Source organism: Phyllobates terribilis, unplaced genomic scaffold, assembly GCF_046119375.1.
Source record: "Phyllobates terribilis strain yellow unplaced genomic scaffold, ASM4611937v1 Scaffold_1__5_contigs__length_1240528914, whole genome shotgun sequence".
Lineage (NCBI taxonomy): Eukaryota > Metazoa > Chordata > Amphibia > Anura > Dendrobatidae > Phyllobates > Phyllobates terribilis.
The window spans coordinates 618,467,953-618,484,807 of record NW_027362761.1 but is presented as its reverse complement, the minus strand read 5'-3'; the positions used below and the strand labels follow the sequence as shown (position 1 = coordinate 618,484,807).

Below are 16,855 nucleotides of genomic sequence, written 5' to 3'. Positions count from 1 at the left end.
AACTATGACATAGTGGGAATAACCGAGACATGGTTGGATGAAAGCTATGACTGGGCAGTTAACTTACAGGGTTACAGTCTGTTTAGAAGGGATCGAAGAAATCGGAAAGGGGGTGGAGTCTGTTTATATGTAAAGACGTGTCTAAAGCCTACAATACGGGAGGATGTATGGGAGGGAAATGAGGAGGTCGAGTCCTTATGGGTGGAAATACATGGGGCAAAAAACAATAATAAAATTATCATAGGAGTCTGTTATAAACCACCAAATATAGCAGAAGCCACGGAAAGTCTATTAATGAGACAAATAGACGAAGTAGCAAAAAATAACCAGGTGATTATTATGGGGGACTTCAACTACCCCGATATAGACTGGGAAACCGAAAGCTGTAGATCTCAGAAAGGAAGCAGGTTTCTGTCAATTATCAAAGACAATTATTTGTCACAACTTGTGCAGGAACCAACTAGAGGGACGGCCCTTTTAGACTTAATATTAACTAACAGGCCAGACAGAATAACTGAGGTGCAGGTCGGGGGGCACCTGGGAAATAGTGACCACAACATTATACAATTTCACATGTGCTTCAGTAGGGTGCCCAGCAAGGGAGTCACAAAAACACTGAACTTCAGCTAAGAGATGCCCTTCACCTTATAGACTGGGATAGTATCTTTAGTAATAGGAGCACGGATAGAAAATGGGAAATTTTCAAAACAGTCCTACATAGTCACTGTAGAAGGTACATACCTTATGGGAATAAAAGGGCTAGGAATAGGAGGAAGCCAATGTGGCTAAATAAGGAAGTCAAGAGGGCAATGAAAAACAAAAAAAGGGCTTTCGGTAAACTTAAGAAGGCAGCGAGGAAGCGCTAATATCTTATAGGGAAAAAAACAAAATCTGTAAGAAACAAATAAGAATAGCAAAAGAGGAGACAGAGAGACTAATTGCCAAGGAAAGTAAAACCAATCCCAAACTGTTCTGTAACTATATAAACAGTAAAAGGAGTAAAACTGATGGAGTTGGCCCATTGAAAAATAACCTGGGTAAAATACTAGAGGGCGATGAGGGTAAAGTGAACCTACTCAATAGCTTCTTCTCCACTGTTTTCACAAAAGAAAACAATTTATCGGAGGAATTGCAGAGTGATAAAGTAAACCCTCCGCTAAATATCACCCACCTAACCCAGGAGGAAGTTCAGAAACGCCTAAATAATATCAAAATAGACAAGTCACCAGGCCCAGATGGCATACACCCCCGGGTACTAAAAGAATTAAGTAATGTGATAGACAGGCCGCTGTATCTTATATTCAAGCACTCTTTATGGACAGGGACTGTCCCACTAGACTGGCGCCAAGCAAATGTGGTACCAATATTCAAAAAGGGGTCTAAAAGTGACCCTGGGAACTATAGAGCAGTCAGCTTAACGTCTGTTGTGGGTAAATTGTTTGAAGGATTTCTTAGAGATGCTATTGTAGAATATCTTAATGATAATAACTGTCTAACTCCATATCAACATGGATTCATGAGAGATCGCTCCTGCCAAACAAACCTGATTGCCTTCTACGAGGAGGTGAGCTCACAGCTGGACCGGGGAGAGTCAGTGGATGTTGTAGACCTTGACTTCTCCAAAGCGTTTGATACCGTGCCACACAAAAGGTTGGTATATAAAATGAGAATGCTTGGTCTGGGGGATAATGTGTGCAAGTGGGTAAATAGCTGGCTGAGTGATAGAAAGCAGAGGGTGGTTATCAATGGAGTAAGCTCAGGGGGTGTCAGGGTTACTAGCGGGGTGCCTCAAGGGTCTGTCTTGGGCCCTATATTATTTAATATATTTATTAATGATCTAGTGGAAGGGTTGCATAGTAAAATAGCAATATTTGCAGATGATACTAAACTTTGTAAAGTAGTTAATACAGATGAGGATAGGGCACAGCTACAGGAGGATTTAGATAAATTGGGGAGTTGGGCCAAAAAATGGCAAATGGGGTTCAATGCCGATAAATGTAAGGTCATGCACATGGGAAAGAAAAACAGCAGTCACCCATACATATTAAATGGGAAACCGTTGGGGAAATCTGACATGGAGAAGGACCTGGGCGTCTTGGTTAATAGCAAATTAAATTGGAGTGCCCAGTGTCAGGCAGCTGCAGCGAAGGCAAATAGAGTCATGGCATGCATCAGAAGAGGAATAGGGGCATATGATGAGAACATTGTTCTTCCTCTGTATAAAGCGCTGGTAAGGCCGCACTTAGAATATTGTGCTCAGTTCTGGGCTCCGGTGCTCAGGAAAGACATATTGGAGCTAGAGAGGGTACAAAGGAGGGCGACTAAGGTAATAAAGGGAATGGAGGGACTAGAATACCCAGAGAGGTTGTCAAAATTAGGCCTATTTACGTTGGAAAAGAGAAGGCTTAGGGGAGACCTCATAAACATGTATAAATACATCAGGGGGCAGTACAGAGATCTCTCCCATGACCTGTTTATACCAAGGATGGTGACAAAGACGAGGGGGCACACTATGCGTCTGGAGGAAAGGAGGTTCCTGCACCAGCATAGAAGGGGATTCTTTACTGTCAGAGCCGTGAGACTCTGGAACTCTCTGGGAGAGGAAGTGGTGATGTCCAACTCACTTAATGAGTTCAAGAGAGGCCTGGACGCCTTTCTGGAGAACAATATAATTACATCTTATGCTTAGTGATAGTTAATTAATCCAGATTGGTGTCGGGAAGTGAATTTTTTCCTCAATGATGTCAATTGGCCTATACCGCATGTTTTTTTTTTTGTTTTGTTTTTTTTTTGCGTTCCCCTGGATCAACGCTGCGGAATAGCTGCAGTGCACAAGAAATAGGCTGAACTGGATGGACGCTTGTCTTTTTTCGGCCTTATAAACTATGTAACTATGTAACTAGGTACTGTACCTTTCTCTTGAGCAGGTGGCACTTTGAGGGCTTCAACTTCATCCCGTACCGGGACAGTGACTCAAATACCTCTGCCAGGTGTTTCAGGTGGTCCTCATACGTTCTGGAGTACACAATTACGTCATCCAGGTAAAGTAACACAGTCTCGAAGTTGCGGTGTCTCAGGCAGCACTCCATCAGTCTTTGGAACATTCCGGGGGCATTGCAGAGTCCAAACAGCATGCTGTTGAACTCGCAGAGTCCCATCGGGGTGGTGAAGGCCGTCTTCTCCCGATCCTCCTCAGCCACAGCGACCTGCCAGTAACCAATAGTGAGGTGAAGGGTGGAAAAGTAATTTGCAGACTTTAAGGCAGCTAGGGACTCCTCTATGCGTGGTAAAGGGTATGCATCTTTATGTGTAATGCGATTTACTTGACGGTAATCTACACACATTCTCATGCTCCCATCCTTTTTCCTAACCAGCACTAGGGGAGCCGCCCAGGGACTACAACTATCCCTTATTACTCCCGCCTTCCTCATGTCATGCAGCATTTCTTTTGCCTTCTGGTAATGAGCTGGGGGTATAGGCCTATAACATTTTTTAATTGGGGAATGGTTGCCTGTGGGGATATGATGTTGAACCCCCTTAACCCTCCCGAAGTCTAGTGGATGTTTACTGAACACCTGCGAGTATTCTTGAACCACCCGGTGTACACCCTGTTTTTGATGGGCAGGAGTGGTGTCTGTCCCAACATGGAGCTGTTGACAACAATCCTCCACCTGGGTTGCAGGGTCATTATCCTCTACTTCATCTGGTGAGGTTAAGGACTCTGCCTCATGGATGCAGTTTTTATTGACAGCATGTAACTTGGCAACAGTGGCATAATGTGGCAGTTTGACCTCATCTTCCCCAATGTTGAGAAGACGGACAGGCACCCTCCCATTACGTACATCTACCACTCCCCTGGCAGTTAAGAGCGTGGGTCTGTGCTCAGAGCAAAGGGGTTCTACTACCGCCTGGTAGCTCTGTCCTCTAAGACCTATGGCAGCTCTACACCAGATGAGCATTTCACTCATTGGGGGAACGACAATGGGTATTGGGTCTGTTACCCTCACGTTACCGATTTCACCATCTGTTAACTTTACTTGCTGTTGATACATCAGGACGCGGATCTCTCTCTGCAGTGCCCTCCTCTGTCTCGGTCAGGCAGTGTCAGTGATCTGTTGAAGTAAGAGCACAACCTCTCCCAAACAGTTACCAACAACATTAGTGCCTAGTACCATATATGGGTTGCTGTCATCAGGGTTAGTCTCCACTACAATTAGCCCCTGGTCCTTCAGCTCCACTCTCCCCACCTTTACAGTCACATTCTTAACCCCGAGTAGGTTAAGGGGGAGTCCATTTGAGGCATATACAGACAAATTTGGAGCTGCGGACGCTGGTCGTCTATGGACCAGAACCTCTTGTAGAGGATTTCAGGCATGATGGTTACCTGAGATCCTGTGTCCAGCAGGGCATGCGTCGGGATCCCGTCCAATACAATGGACAGGAAAGGACTTCCTACGACGAACCTGTTGTACCAGTCTGATGGGCCTGGTGAGTCTACTCCTGGGTGTCGGCCCTCGGACCCAGGGTTTTCTCGTTTAAAGGACACTTCTGGGCGAGGTCTTGTGGCAGCGGTAGCAGGTAGGTTCCCTTGGTGGGTGGCGCTGGTCACTGGTCCTCGGCGAGGGTGGTGTTGGCCTCCTCCTCCTCCGCATCCAGGGGACATCCTCAGGGCTGTCGGCTAGCAGGATTTTCCCTCCTTCCTCAGGCTCCATCCGCAGCTGCAGAGCACTCAGCACAGTGGTCAGGGTATTGCTCAACTGATGCACCTCAGAGCACAGACTGTCCAGTTCTTTAGGGGACGTTGCTGGAACCTTAGCTTCAGCAGTCACTGGGGAAAAGGTGGGTGTTGCAGGCACTGGAGTAGTCCCACCCTGGTAACGTTGGATGGCATTTGTTTCCAGGGGCTGCAGTCCTTTTATAGCCATGTCCTTGAGATTGTCAAAGGTGGCATCTGGATGATCCAGGGACCACCAACGCACAGTCCTGCTCTCCTCTGGAGACCTCAGTCCCCGGACAAACTGTTCCTTCAGCATTTTGTTGTCACTCTCAACGCTGGCTGGGCTAACCTGGTTCAGAGCCCGCAGGGCCCCTTGGAGACACCAGGTGTAGTCCCGAACATTGTCCTCTGGTTGTTGAGAGCAGCTGTAGAACCTCATTTGGAGGTCCGCCTCAGTAAGGTCCTCAAATACAGTCTGTAGTTTTTGGAATATCGCGGACACTGTCTCCCGGTCTGCGGCCGACCATGTTTCTGCTTCCCGCTCCGCAGCACCGGTCAGTTGTCCTAATACAACGGCGGCTCTTTGTTTGCCGGTCATAGAGTACATGTCTAAGATACCACATATCTTCCGTTTGAATCCAGACAGGGTATCTGGTTTGCCGTTGTACTGAGGGAGCCACTTTGCTCCCGGAATGTACGGTAAAGTCATAGGAATAACAGGTGTTACAGGCGCTGCTGGTCTCATGCTGCACATAACACATCTGCATCTCTGGCTGCTATGGGCATAAAAGGGGACAAACTTATGGTGTGGCCCCCATGCTCCCCTGACCTCAACCCCATTGAGAACCTCTGGAGCATCATCAAAAGGAGTGTCTATGATGGCGGGAGGCAGTTCACATCTAAGCAACAGCTCTGGGAGGGTATTCTGTCCTCATGCAAAACAATTGAAGCAGAAACCATCCAAAACCTGACAAATTCAATGGACGAGAGAGTTCAGAAGCTCCTTTCGAACAAGGGATCCTATGTGCAAATGTAACATCACCTAGAATAAAGTTTTGAGTTGAAAACTGTTTGATTTCAGTGTGCCATAACCGGCTAATGCTTAGAATTTCACAAATGACCATTTTTTTATTCTTTATTAAAATGAAAAGGTTGAAAACTCTGCTGTGCAGAATAATTTGGAACATGCATTTTGAGTTCAGTTTGAGTATTTAATTTTTTTAAAAATATCCTGTTATCATCGGCAGTTTGTACAAAAAACTCTCAATTGGGAAAATCTGAGAAAATATTATTTGCATAATAATTTGGAACACAGTGTAGGACGTGTGGGGGTCGTACTCTCCTATACACACAGGACACGCGGGGGTCGTACTCTCCTATACACACAGGACGCGTGGGGGTCGTACTCACCTATACACACAGGACACGCGGGGGTCGTACTCACCTATACACACAGGACACGCGGGGGTCGTACTCACCTATACACACAGGACACGCGGGGGTCGTACTCTCCTATACACACAGGACACGCGGGGGTCGTACTCACCTATACACACAGGACGCGCGGGGGTCGTACTCACCTATACACACAGGATGCGTGGGGGTCGTACTCTCCTATACACACAGGACACGCGGGGGTCGTACTCTCCTATACACACAGGACGCGTGGGGGTCGTACTCACCTATACACACAGGACACGCGGGGGTCGTACTCACCTATACACACAGGACACGCGGGGGTCGTACTCACCTATACACACAGGACGCGTGGGGGTCGTACTCACCTATACACACAGGACACGCGGGGGTCGTACTTTCCTATACACACAGGACACGCGGGGGTCGTACTCTCCTATACACACAGGACACGCGGGGGTCGTACTCACCTATACACACAGGACACGCGGGGGTCGTACTCTCCTATACACACAGGACACGCGGGGGTCGTACTCACCTATACACACAGGACGCGTGGGGGTCGTACTCACCTATACACACAGGACGCGCGGGGGTCGTACTCACCTATACACACAGGACGCGCGGGGGTCGTACTCACCTATACACACAGGACACGCGGGGGTCGTACTCACCTATACACACAGGACACATGGGGGTTGTACTCACCTATACACACAGGACACGCGGGGGTCGTACTCACCTATACACACAGGACACATGGGGGTCGTACTCACCTATACACACAGGACGCGCGGGGGTCGTACTCACCTATACACACAGGACACGTGGGGGTCGTACTCACCTATACACACAGGACACATGGGGGTTGTACTCACCTATACACACAGGACACGCGGGGGTCGTACTCACCTATACACACAGGACACGCGGTGGTCGTACTCTCCTACACATACAGGACACACGGGGGTCGTATTCTCCTAAACATACAGGACACAGCCGGGGGTCGTACTCTCCTACACATACAGGATACGCGGGGGTCGTACTCTCCTATACACACAGGACACATGGGGGTTGTACTCACCTATACACACAGGACACGCGGTGGTCGTACTCTCCTACACATACAGGACACACGGGGGTCGTATTCTCCTAAACATACAGGACACAGCCGGGGGTCGTACTCTCCTACACACACAGGACACGCGGGGGTCGTACTCACCTCCACACACAGGACACGCGGGGGTCGTACTTTCCTATACACACAGGACACGCGGGGGGTCGTACTCTCCTATACACACAGGACACACGGGGGTCGTATTCTCCTAAACATACAGGACACAGCCGGGGGTCGTACTCTCCTACACATACAGGATACGCGGGGGTCGTACTCTCCTATACACACAGGACACGCGGGGGTCGTACTCTCCTATACACACAGGACACGCGGGGGTCGTACTCTCCTATACACACAGGACACGCGGGGGTCGTACTCTCCTATACACACAGGACACGCGGGGGTCGTACTCTCCTATACACACAGGACACGCAGGGGTCGTACTCTCCTACACATACAGGATACGCGGGGGTCGTACTCTCCTATACATACAGGACACGCGGGGGTCGTACTCTCCTATACACACAGGACACGCGGGGGTCGTACTCTCCTATACACACAGGACGCTCGGGGGTCATACTGTCCTATACATATAGGACACGCGGGGGTCGTACTCTCCTATACACACAGGACACGCGGGGGTCGTACTCTCCTATACACACAGGACACGCGGGGGTCGTACTCTCCTATACACACAGGACACGTGGGGGTCGTACTCTCCTACACATACAGGATACGCGGGGGTCGTACTCTCCTATACATACAGGACGCGCGGGGGTCGTACTCTCCTATACATATAGGACGCGCAGGGGTCGTACTCTCCTATACACACAGGACACGCGGGGGTCGTACTCCCCTATACATATAGGACACGCGGGGGTCGTACTCTCCTATACACACAGGACACGCGGGGGTCGTACTCTCCTATACATACAGGACACGCGGGGGTCGTACTCTCCTATACACACAGGACACGCGGGGGTCGTACTCTCCTATACACACAGGACGCTCGGGGGTCATACTGTCCTATACATATAGGACACGCGGGGGTCGTACTCTCCTATACACACAGGACACGCGGGGGTCGTACTCTCCTATACACACAGGACACGCGGGGGTCGTACTCTCCTATACACACAGGACACGTGGGGGTCGTACTCTCCTACACATACAGGATACGCGGGGGTCGTACTCTCCTATACATACAGGACGCGCGGGGGTCGTACTCTCCTATACATATAGGACGCGCAGGGGTCGTACTCTCCTATACACACAGGACACGCGGGGGTCGTACTCTCCTATACATATAGGACACGCGGGGGTCGTACTCTCCTATACACACAGGACACGCGGGGGTCGTACTCTCCTATACACACAGGACACGCGGGGGTCGTACTCTCCTATACACACAGGACACGCGGGGGTCGTACTCTCCTATACACACAGGACACGCGGGGGTCGTACTCTCCTATACACACAGGACACGCGGGGGTCGTACTCTCCTATACACACAGGACACGCGGGGGTCGTACTCACCTATACACACAGGACACACGGGGGTCGTACTCACCTATACACACAGGACACACGGGGGTCGCACTCTCCTATACATATAGGACGTGCGGGGGTCGTACTCACCTATACACACAGGACACACGGGGGTCGCACTCTCCTATACATATAGGACGTGCGGGGGTCGTACTCACCTATACACACAGCCATTGGCGACCAGACATCTCGATTTCTATAACTTTTGCACTGGATTGTGGGATATGAGGGATAATATCCAGATTTACACCTTATTGTGATCTGCTCATTCGGATTATAATATTCCTTGTATGATGCAGTGTTTTCCAAGTTATTTATTGCGGGTTTTTTACATTGTTCTGGAAAATAAAAAGAGAAGTTGCCCCTTAGTAATATAATGTGATTCTCAGCGATCAGTTCGGCCACTTTATGGTTTTACAAGTACAATCATAGAGCGGACGTTACACCTCTGTATTTACCACTGGCCTCCACTGTATGGTGAAAGTTATATATATATATATATATATATATACATATATACACACAGATACATACATACATACATACATGCACAGTTGTGCTCAAGAGTTTACATACCCCAGCAGAATTTTTCCTTTGTTGGCCTTGTTTCAGAGAATATGAATGATAACAATAAACCTTTTTCTCCACTCATGGTTATTGGTTGGGTGAAGCCATTTATTGTCAAACTACTGTGTTTTCTCTTTTTAAATCTTAATGACAACCAAAAACATCCAAATGACCCTGATCTAAAGTTCACATACCCCAGTTCTTAATACCGTGTGTTGCCCCCTCTAACATCAATGACAGCTTGAAGTCTTTTGTGGTAGTTGTGGATGAGGTTCTCTATTTTCTCAGATGGTAAAGCTGCCCATTCTTCTTGGCAAAAAGCCTCCAGTTCCTGTAAATTCCTGGGCTGTCTAGCATGAACTGCGCGCTTGAGATCTCCCCAGAGTGGCTCAATGATATTGAGGTCAGGAGGCTGAGATGGCCACTCTACAACCTTCACTTTGTTCTGCTACAGCCAATGACAGGTCGACTTTGCCTTGTGTTTTGGATCGTTGTCATATTGGAACGTCCAAGTGCGTCCCATGAGCTGCTTCAGGACAGATGAGTGCAAATTTGCCTCCAGTATTTGCTGATAACGTGCTGCATTCATCTTTCCTTCAACTTTTACCAAGTTTCCTGTGCCTTTGTAGCTCACACATCCCCAAAACATCAGCGATTCACCTCCGTGCTTTACTGTAGGAATGGTGTTCCTTTCATCATAGGCTTTGTTGACCTCTCTCTAAATGTAACGTTTATGGTTGTGCCAAAAAGTTACATTTTGGTCTCATCACTCCAAATTACCTTGCTCCAGACGTTTTGAGGCTTGTCTCTGTGCTGTTTTGGAGTATTGTAGGTGAGATACTTTGTGGCATTTGCGCAGTGTCAGGGAAATATTGAAAATATTCTTTCTCCCCCTGTCAGATATTAAGAGGTCTTTCTCGCAATCCCCTCTTCACCCCTCTCTTATCCCCCATTTGTCATGGGAGAGCTGACAGTCCAGCATCTGTCTTTCTGCAAATTATCACCCACAGCTGAAGTAGCTTAAACAAACACTGGCACACAAGAGGTGCCACCAACTTACTTAAAATGTAAGTGTGTTTTCCCCTGATAGAGGCAGGGGATGACTAGACGAAGGTTTACGATAATTTACATGCAGCTGTTGAAGCTTGCTTCCCAGGATGAAAAAGGGAATCTTATAGAGAGTCCCAGGATCTTCGGAGACTAAACAAAATATGGAATATTGGAAGTTCCATAACTCTGCTAACCATATTTTAGTGACCGGATCAGCCAAGGAACAATATGCTTATTTTTTCGTAGCTGTAATCCCCTTCAGGGGGCTGTGGCACAAAAGTAACAAAATAGCAGATCACATCTAACCCATGCGTGGTCTCTACGGAAAGGTAAATTCATAATGGAAAAAATGGCGTCACTTGCAAGCTTCTGCGAGCAACCAGTGATAAGTTATTGCGGAAGTTAGTTATTTTAATGAAAATATGAAGGGTGGAGCCCAGGCCAACATGATGTCACCACAGGGATGTGTGGGCAGAACTCCCCTTAGGTATAAGAGAATCCACCGAGAATAGAGGAGCATTATTTGCCAGGGGGGATGGTATAGATACTAAAAAAATTACCCTTACTGAGTACAAGATTTTTAATCTTGATTTCTTTTAGTGTTTCTTAAAGCCCTAAAGTTGCCATTTGAAATGACTTTAGTTTTGTGCCATGTCTGTGATCTGCTTTTTTTCAACAACATTAAAGAACTGAATGAACATCCTCCGAGCCCGGTGATTCCATAATTTTTGCCAGGGGTTGTATAAGCAACGGATCGCGTTTGATAACGCTCAAATCGGGGAGTCCCTTTCCAGTTATACTGATTCATCCCTTCGAACTCTATAGTAAGTTTCTTCTGTAATCCTGTTTATTTTATGTAACAGCCTATGTATTGTAATGTCTCCTTTGTAACATCCATGTATATATATGTTTCCTAAACACAACCTCCCTTTTGGATTAAATATAAAATGTAATAGTTCTATTTCTTTTGTCCCGTAATCATTCCCTCTCCCGAAGCCATATACGCTACCAAAACTCAGGCGTCCGCCCAGGCCTGTATTATATTTCAAATCTGGACGGTGGTGGCAGAGAATAATAATAATTGGGGTATCGTGAAGCTGACAGTGACCGTACAGGGGGCATGTACACATATTACATGCGTTTAAATCGAAGGTCTGACGCCATATGCTAACTGGTCGCTTGCCGATACCTACATAGTGAGTAGTCGGGAACGTGTGCTCGCGGATCCCTGATGAAATTCTGACAGCGTGACGGCAACAGCGAGATATTGCGCGATCTCCCCGGTGTCATCGCTGTGGAATACCTGACAAATTGGTGGCAGCGATGGGTTATTACAGAACATCAGTGGCTGGATTGAGCAATCATTCCTGTCACTGAAAACTTGCACAGTTCTTGCGAGAATTCTGTGCAGAGTTTTAAGAAATCAGACTCAGTGTTTTAATAATTTTTTATCTGGAACATTACCATACGTGTAGCAGTTGCATCCCCTCCCTTCTCTTGTTTTTCTGTCCTATCTTTTATTTGGCAATGAAGGCTACATGTGGATAGCCCTGGTATACCCAGCAGTCGAAGGTCACTCTCACTGCCCTCTGTGAGTGGAGACTCATTGACCCCATGGGCAAAAACAAGGCCCAGATGATTGCTGAACTGTTGCAATGTATCGCAGAGCCAGTCCGACAGCAGAGCCCTGATTATGGGGCGGCCAGCCAAGGCCCAGATGGCGCAGCTGCAGGGGTCCCACCTGTGATTGACAGCCAGACCCGCAGCCAGATTAGTGAGGACCCCCACCTGCAGATGGCCTTGGAACAGCTCAGCCGCAATTGATCGTGATGGACGACTGCAGCTAATCCTGAAATTCCAGCAGAAAGCAGAGCAACAAGCTCAAGCCGACCGAGAGGCTCAGAGAGCTGAGCGAGAGTCCGAGGCTGAGAGAGCTGAGTGAGAGTCTCAAGCTGAGAGAGCTGAGCGACAGGCCCAAGCTGACCGAGAGGCTGAGAGAGCTGAGCGAGAGGCCCAAGCTGACCGAGAGGCTGAGAGAGCTGAGCGAGAGGTCCAAGCTGACCGAGAGGTTGCTGAGCAAAAGTGGCAAGATGAGCAGCGGCACCAGCTGGAGCTACCTGTCAGTATTCCGGGTTTTCTAGGTAACCTTGTGAATGATTTTGCCCTTTGTTAAGATGGAGTTTGCTGTTCTTGTGTGCCCTACTTCCTGTTCGTTTGTTTAAAACCCGGCTCAGGTGCTGGCTTCCTTGCTGGAGTATTCTGATCCGTTTCCCTTCAGTCCAGCTGCCTTGTCCTTCTATTACCTCCCAGATCTCTTGTGTATTTCCCAGGTTAATCTTCACATGTTTCTCAGCAGCAGTGAGCTTCTACCATGGCTCTGGACATTCTCTGCCTATGTAAGCTACACTCACTGTGTTATCATTAACCTGTTGACTTTAGAATTTAACCCTTGCTTCACTCTACCTGGTAAGAACTGTGTTTCTGAACTGTGTGTTGCTGTTTAACCCTTCGTTCACTCCCTCCGGTGAGGGCTGCTGGAACTATTTACTGGAATAATACTTAAATGTGAACTTGTTTCTGGACTTCCCTGTGGCTACTGTATACCTGGATCTGACTCTTACTACACCAGCAGTGTTTGTATCGAGCCACGTCACCAGTGTGTCAGACTTACCTTTTGATCACATTTGTGTGAGGACTCCGTCGTAAGAACCTTGCCGACTTTGCTATATAGGTTTCAAGGACTTAATCTCGCTGGACTTGTTTCATTGCATGTCATTACGGGTTATTGTATATTGTTTTTGGGTGTTATTGCTGTTGCACAAATACACTATTTGCATTAAAGAAACCCGTCTCTGATTGTTCATTGCCCCACGCTACCAGAATCCTCGAGTTCCTACAATAGTATTACAGGATACTCCAGCCTAAAGAGGATTCTGCTGGGACAATGACACAGGCAGACAAACTGTTCACCATAATTAACTCCTTGCAGCAGGAGATAGAGGCTATACACAATAGGATTACAGACATGGAATCCCGGATTGACCACAATGCACAGGTGTTCGGTCAGGCTCTCCAAGATCTACGTACTAGGTTAGAAGTCCGGGAGGACTTACCTACTGAGCCTACATCATCCACCAGTATGCCCAAATTGCCTCCATTCCGGTTTAATGGTGACCGAAGTCAATTCCGTGGGTTTGTTAATCAATGTATATTATTCTTTGATATACATGCCTCCTATTACCAGTGTGATAGATCTAACGTTTTATGTATTATTATGTTGTTGACATCACGGGCACTGGCTTGGGCAAATCCTATGGTTGAAAGTCACGATACCCATCTAAATAATTTGGATGATTTTCTGACAGCCATGGCGCAAATGTTCGACGATCCCAACCGCCGTGCTACCGCTGAATCTGCCTTGCTTTCCTTACGCCAGGGGAAACGTTCAGTCATAGAATATGTTACTGAATTTAAAAGGTTAGTGGTGGACACCAACTGGGATAACAATGCTTTATTGCCAATCTTTAGGAAGGGTTTGTCCAGTGCAATCAAGGATGAGCTAGCTCGTTCAGAGTCTCCACAGGAGTTTGAGTTGTTTTTACAACACTGTGTACGTATTGATATCCGTCTAACTGAACGCAGACAAGAAAAATGGGCAGCTGTAAATCGCATCACTAATTTCTCCCTTCCGTCTAGGGAAACCACAGGCAAGAACTCGCGGGAGGCCGAGGAGGTGCCTATGCAGGTGGACTCGCTATAAAGACGTGAGAGCAATGAACGCCGCAAATACCGTCTCCGTGAGTGCTTATGTTTTTATTGTGGTCAATCGGACCATGTCCTCATCAATTGTCATAAATGTCCCAGGCGACCCAACAAGGTGTTGGCGGTAGTAGGGGATTATGATAACACAGACTCTGAGTCTGAAGTTTCGGAGACCAGTCTGCATCTAGATGCTGTGTCTCCCCCAATATTTATGCTGACTTCCCCTAAAGACCAAGGAGAGAAATATTCACATTGTTCTCTTCCTATTCAGATTCAGTGGGAGGGACAGTAGATACCAAGTTCTGCCATGATAGACTCTGGAGCAGGTGGGAATTTCATGGATTCTTCTTTTGCCAGGGAACATGGTATAAAGACACAACTAAGAGCTTCACCAGTCACTATGGAAACGGTGGATGGTTCCCCATTAGTTTCTGGACCAGTAGATCGGGAGACAGTGCTTCTAGAGTGTAAGATGGAACCAGACTATCAAGAAACACTTTCATTCATGTTAATATCTTCTCCTCATTTTCCTGTAATTTTAGGAATTCCCTGGTTACGGTCACAAAATCCAAACATCAATTGGGAAACCAAGGAGATATCCTTCCCCCCGAAGTGTAGTCCTACCATCAGTCCAAAGGTAACGTCTCCAGTTACCCAGAACGTGGAAGAGGCAATACAGGTACCTACTCTCCCTCTGGTTTACCAGGAATTCTCGGACGTTTGTGACAAGAGGAAGGCAGATCAACTTCCCCCACATAGACCGTATGACTGCCCCATAGAATTGCTTCCTGGGGCAGCGATTCCGTTCGGCCATGTTAACCCACTGGCGGCTCTGGAATTAAAATCATTACGAGAATATATAGCTGAGAATTTAGCCAAGGGGTTTATCCGACCATCTTCTTCACCAGCGGGAGCCCCTATATTCTTTGTAAAGAAGAAGGATGGGACTCTAAGACCTTGCATTGACTACCGGGAGTTAAATAAGGTAACCATTCGTAACAGGCACCCGGTGCCGCTAATTCCGGAATTGTTGGAAAGAGTTCACCAGGCCAAAGTATTTACCAAATTAGATATTCGCGGGGCATATAATTTACTCCGTATATGTCCTGGGGACGAATGGAAGACAGCTTTTAGATGCCGGTATGGACATTATGAATATTTAGTGATGCCATTCGGACTCTGTAACTCTCCTGCAGCTTTTCAACATTTAGCCAACAATATTTTCAGGGATTTATTGGACCAATATGTGGTAATTTACCTGGATGACATTTTGATCTTCTCCGATTCCTTACAGGAACATCAGGAACATGTTAAGACCGTGCTTAGACGTTTGAGAGATAATCATTTGTACATCAAACTCGAAAAGTGTGAATTTCATTGCTCCGAAATTCAATTTTTAGACTATATTATTTCTCCTCAGGGATTGAATATGGAGTCCAGCAAAATCCTTGCCGACTTTGCTAAATAGGTTTCAAGGACTTAATCTCGCTTGACTTGTTTCATTGCATGTCACTACGGGTTATCTGTATATTGTTTTTGGGTGTTATTGCTGTTGCACAAATACACTATTTGCATTAAAGAAACCCGTCTCTGATTGTTCATTGCCCCACGCTACCAGAATCCTCGATTTCTTACAATAGTATTACACTAGCCTAGATTTCGAAGGAGCCATCCACCATGCAGATTTGTAAGTCCAACAGCACCAACTGTTTTAAACCCTGTCCTGAGCATTTCCCTGTGATGGAAAAGGATGTGGACTTGGACACATTTCTAGAAGGGTTTGAAAAAGCCTGCAGACAGTATCAGCTGCCTGCCGACCAGTAGACTAGATATTGGACTCCAGGGCCCCGAGGAAAAGCTCTGGAGGTGTTTGCTTCTCTCCCTCGAAAACACGATGGAGACTGAGGCAGTCAAGCAGGCCCTGATAAAAAAGTACCAGCTGACTCCGGAGGTTTGCCGGGAAAAAAACCAGAGCCCTCCAACGTGGACCACATGATAACTACAGTGATGTGGTGGATGGGCTCAGAACCAACTTTGAGCAGTGGATCCGAGGACTGTCAGTCACCACCTTCGAGGACCTGAAGGATCTGATGGTGAAGGACCAGTTTCATTGTCTTTGCCCAGTGGAAGTGCGACAGTTTGTATTAGACCTGGAGCCAAAGGAAGCTGCCAAAGCAGCCCAGATCGCAGATGCCTATGAGGCTCATCACACACCAGAGGTGCGGAAGTCAGCCATCGCCAGCTGGAAAGGGGGTAAGTCTACAACCACCTCCAGTGTCCCAGCCAGCCAGCGATCAGTGGGTTCTGCCCCATCTTCCAGCACCTGGCCTGCATTTGACTCCCGTAATTGTTATGTTTGTGACCAAACTGTTCACATCAGCCTTGTCTGCCCGGAGAGGCAGAAGATTAACCCCACACCTGAGGCCTCAGGGCCTACTGCAGCCATTCTTTTTGTGGGTGGTGCGGTTGCCAGGGCCCGGGAGAATTTACAACCGGTTACTGGGGCAACATCGTTACTGTGGGACTTAAGGACACTGGCACAGAACGTACCCTCATCTGCCCTGAGTTTGTGTTACCAGAGGAACTTATTCCTGGGAAGACCCTGACTGTCACTGGGTTTGGGGGTATTCTGTCCCCATGGCCTGTGGCTGTAAATATGGCTCTATGAGATGCTCGAT

At 47.4% G+C, this 16,855-nt stretch overlaps 1 protein-coding gene and 1 long non-coding RNA gene across 2 annotated transcripts in view; one reads left to right on the top strand and one right to left on the bottom strand.

Moving 5' to 3' along the window:
* The window catches only part of LOC141272996 (receptor-type tyrosine-protein phosphatase T-like), a 424,966-nt gene that overhangs the window by 154,519 nt on the left and 253,592 nt on the right, over positions 1-16,855 (bottom strand). Inside the window, exon 10 of the mRNA XM_073684271.1 lies at positions 8,957-9,136. Within this exon, the coding sequence (XP_073540372.1) occupies positions 8,957-9,136 (180 nt within the window). The remainder of the gene's footprint in view (positions 1-8,956; positions 9,137-16,855) is intronic.
* On the top strand, positions 12,670-15,484 carry LOC141169736 (uncharacterized). The gene is made up of 3 exons (XR_012252300.1): positions 12,670-12,811; positions 14,112-14,212; positions 14,720-15,484. It is a non-coding gene; the product is annotated as an uncharacterized lncRNA (long non-coding RNA).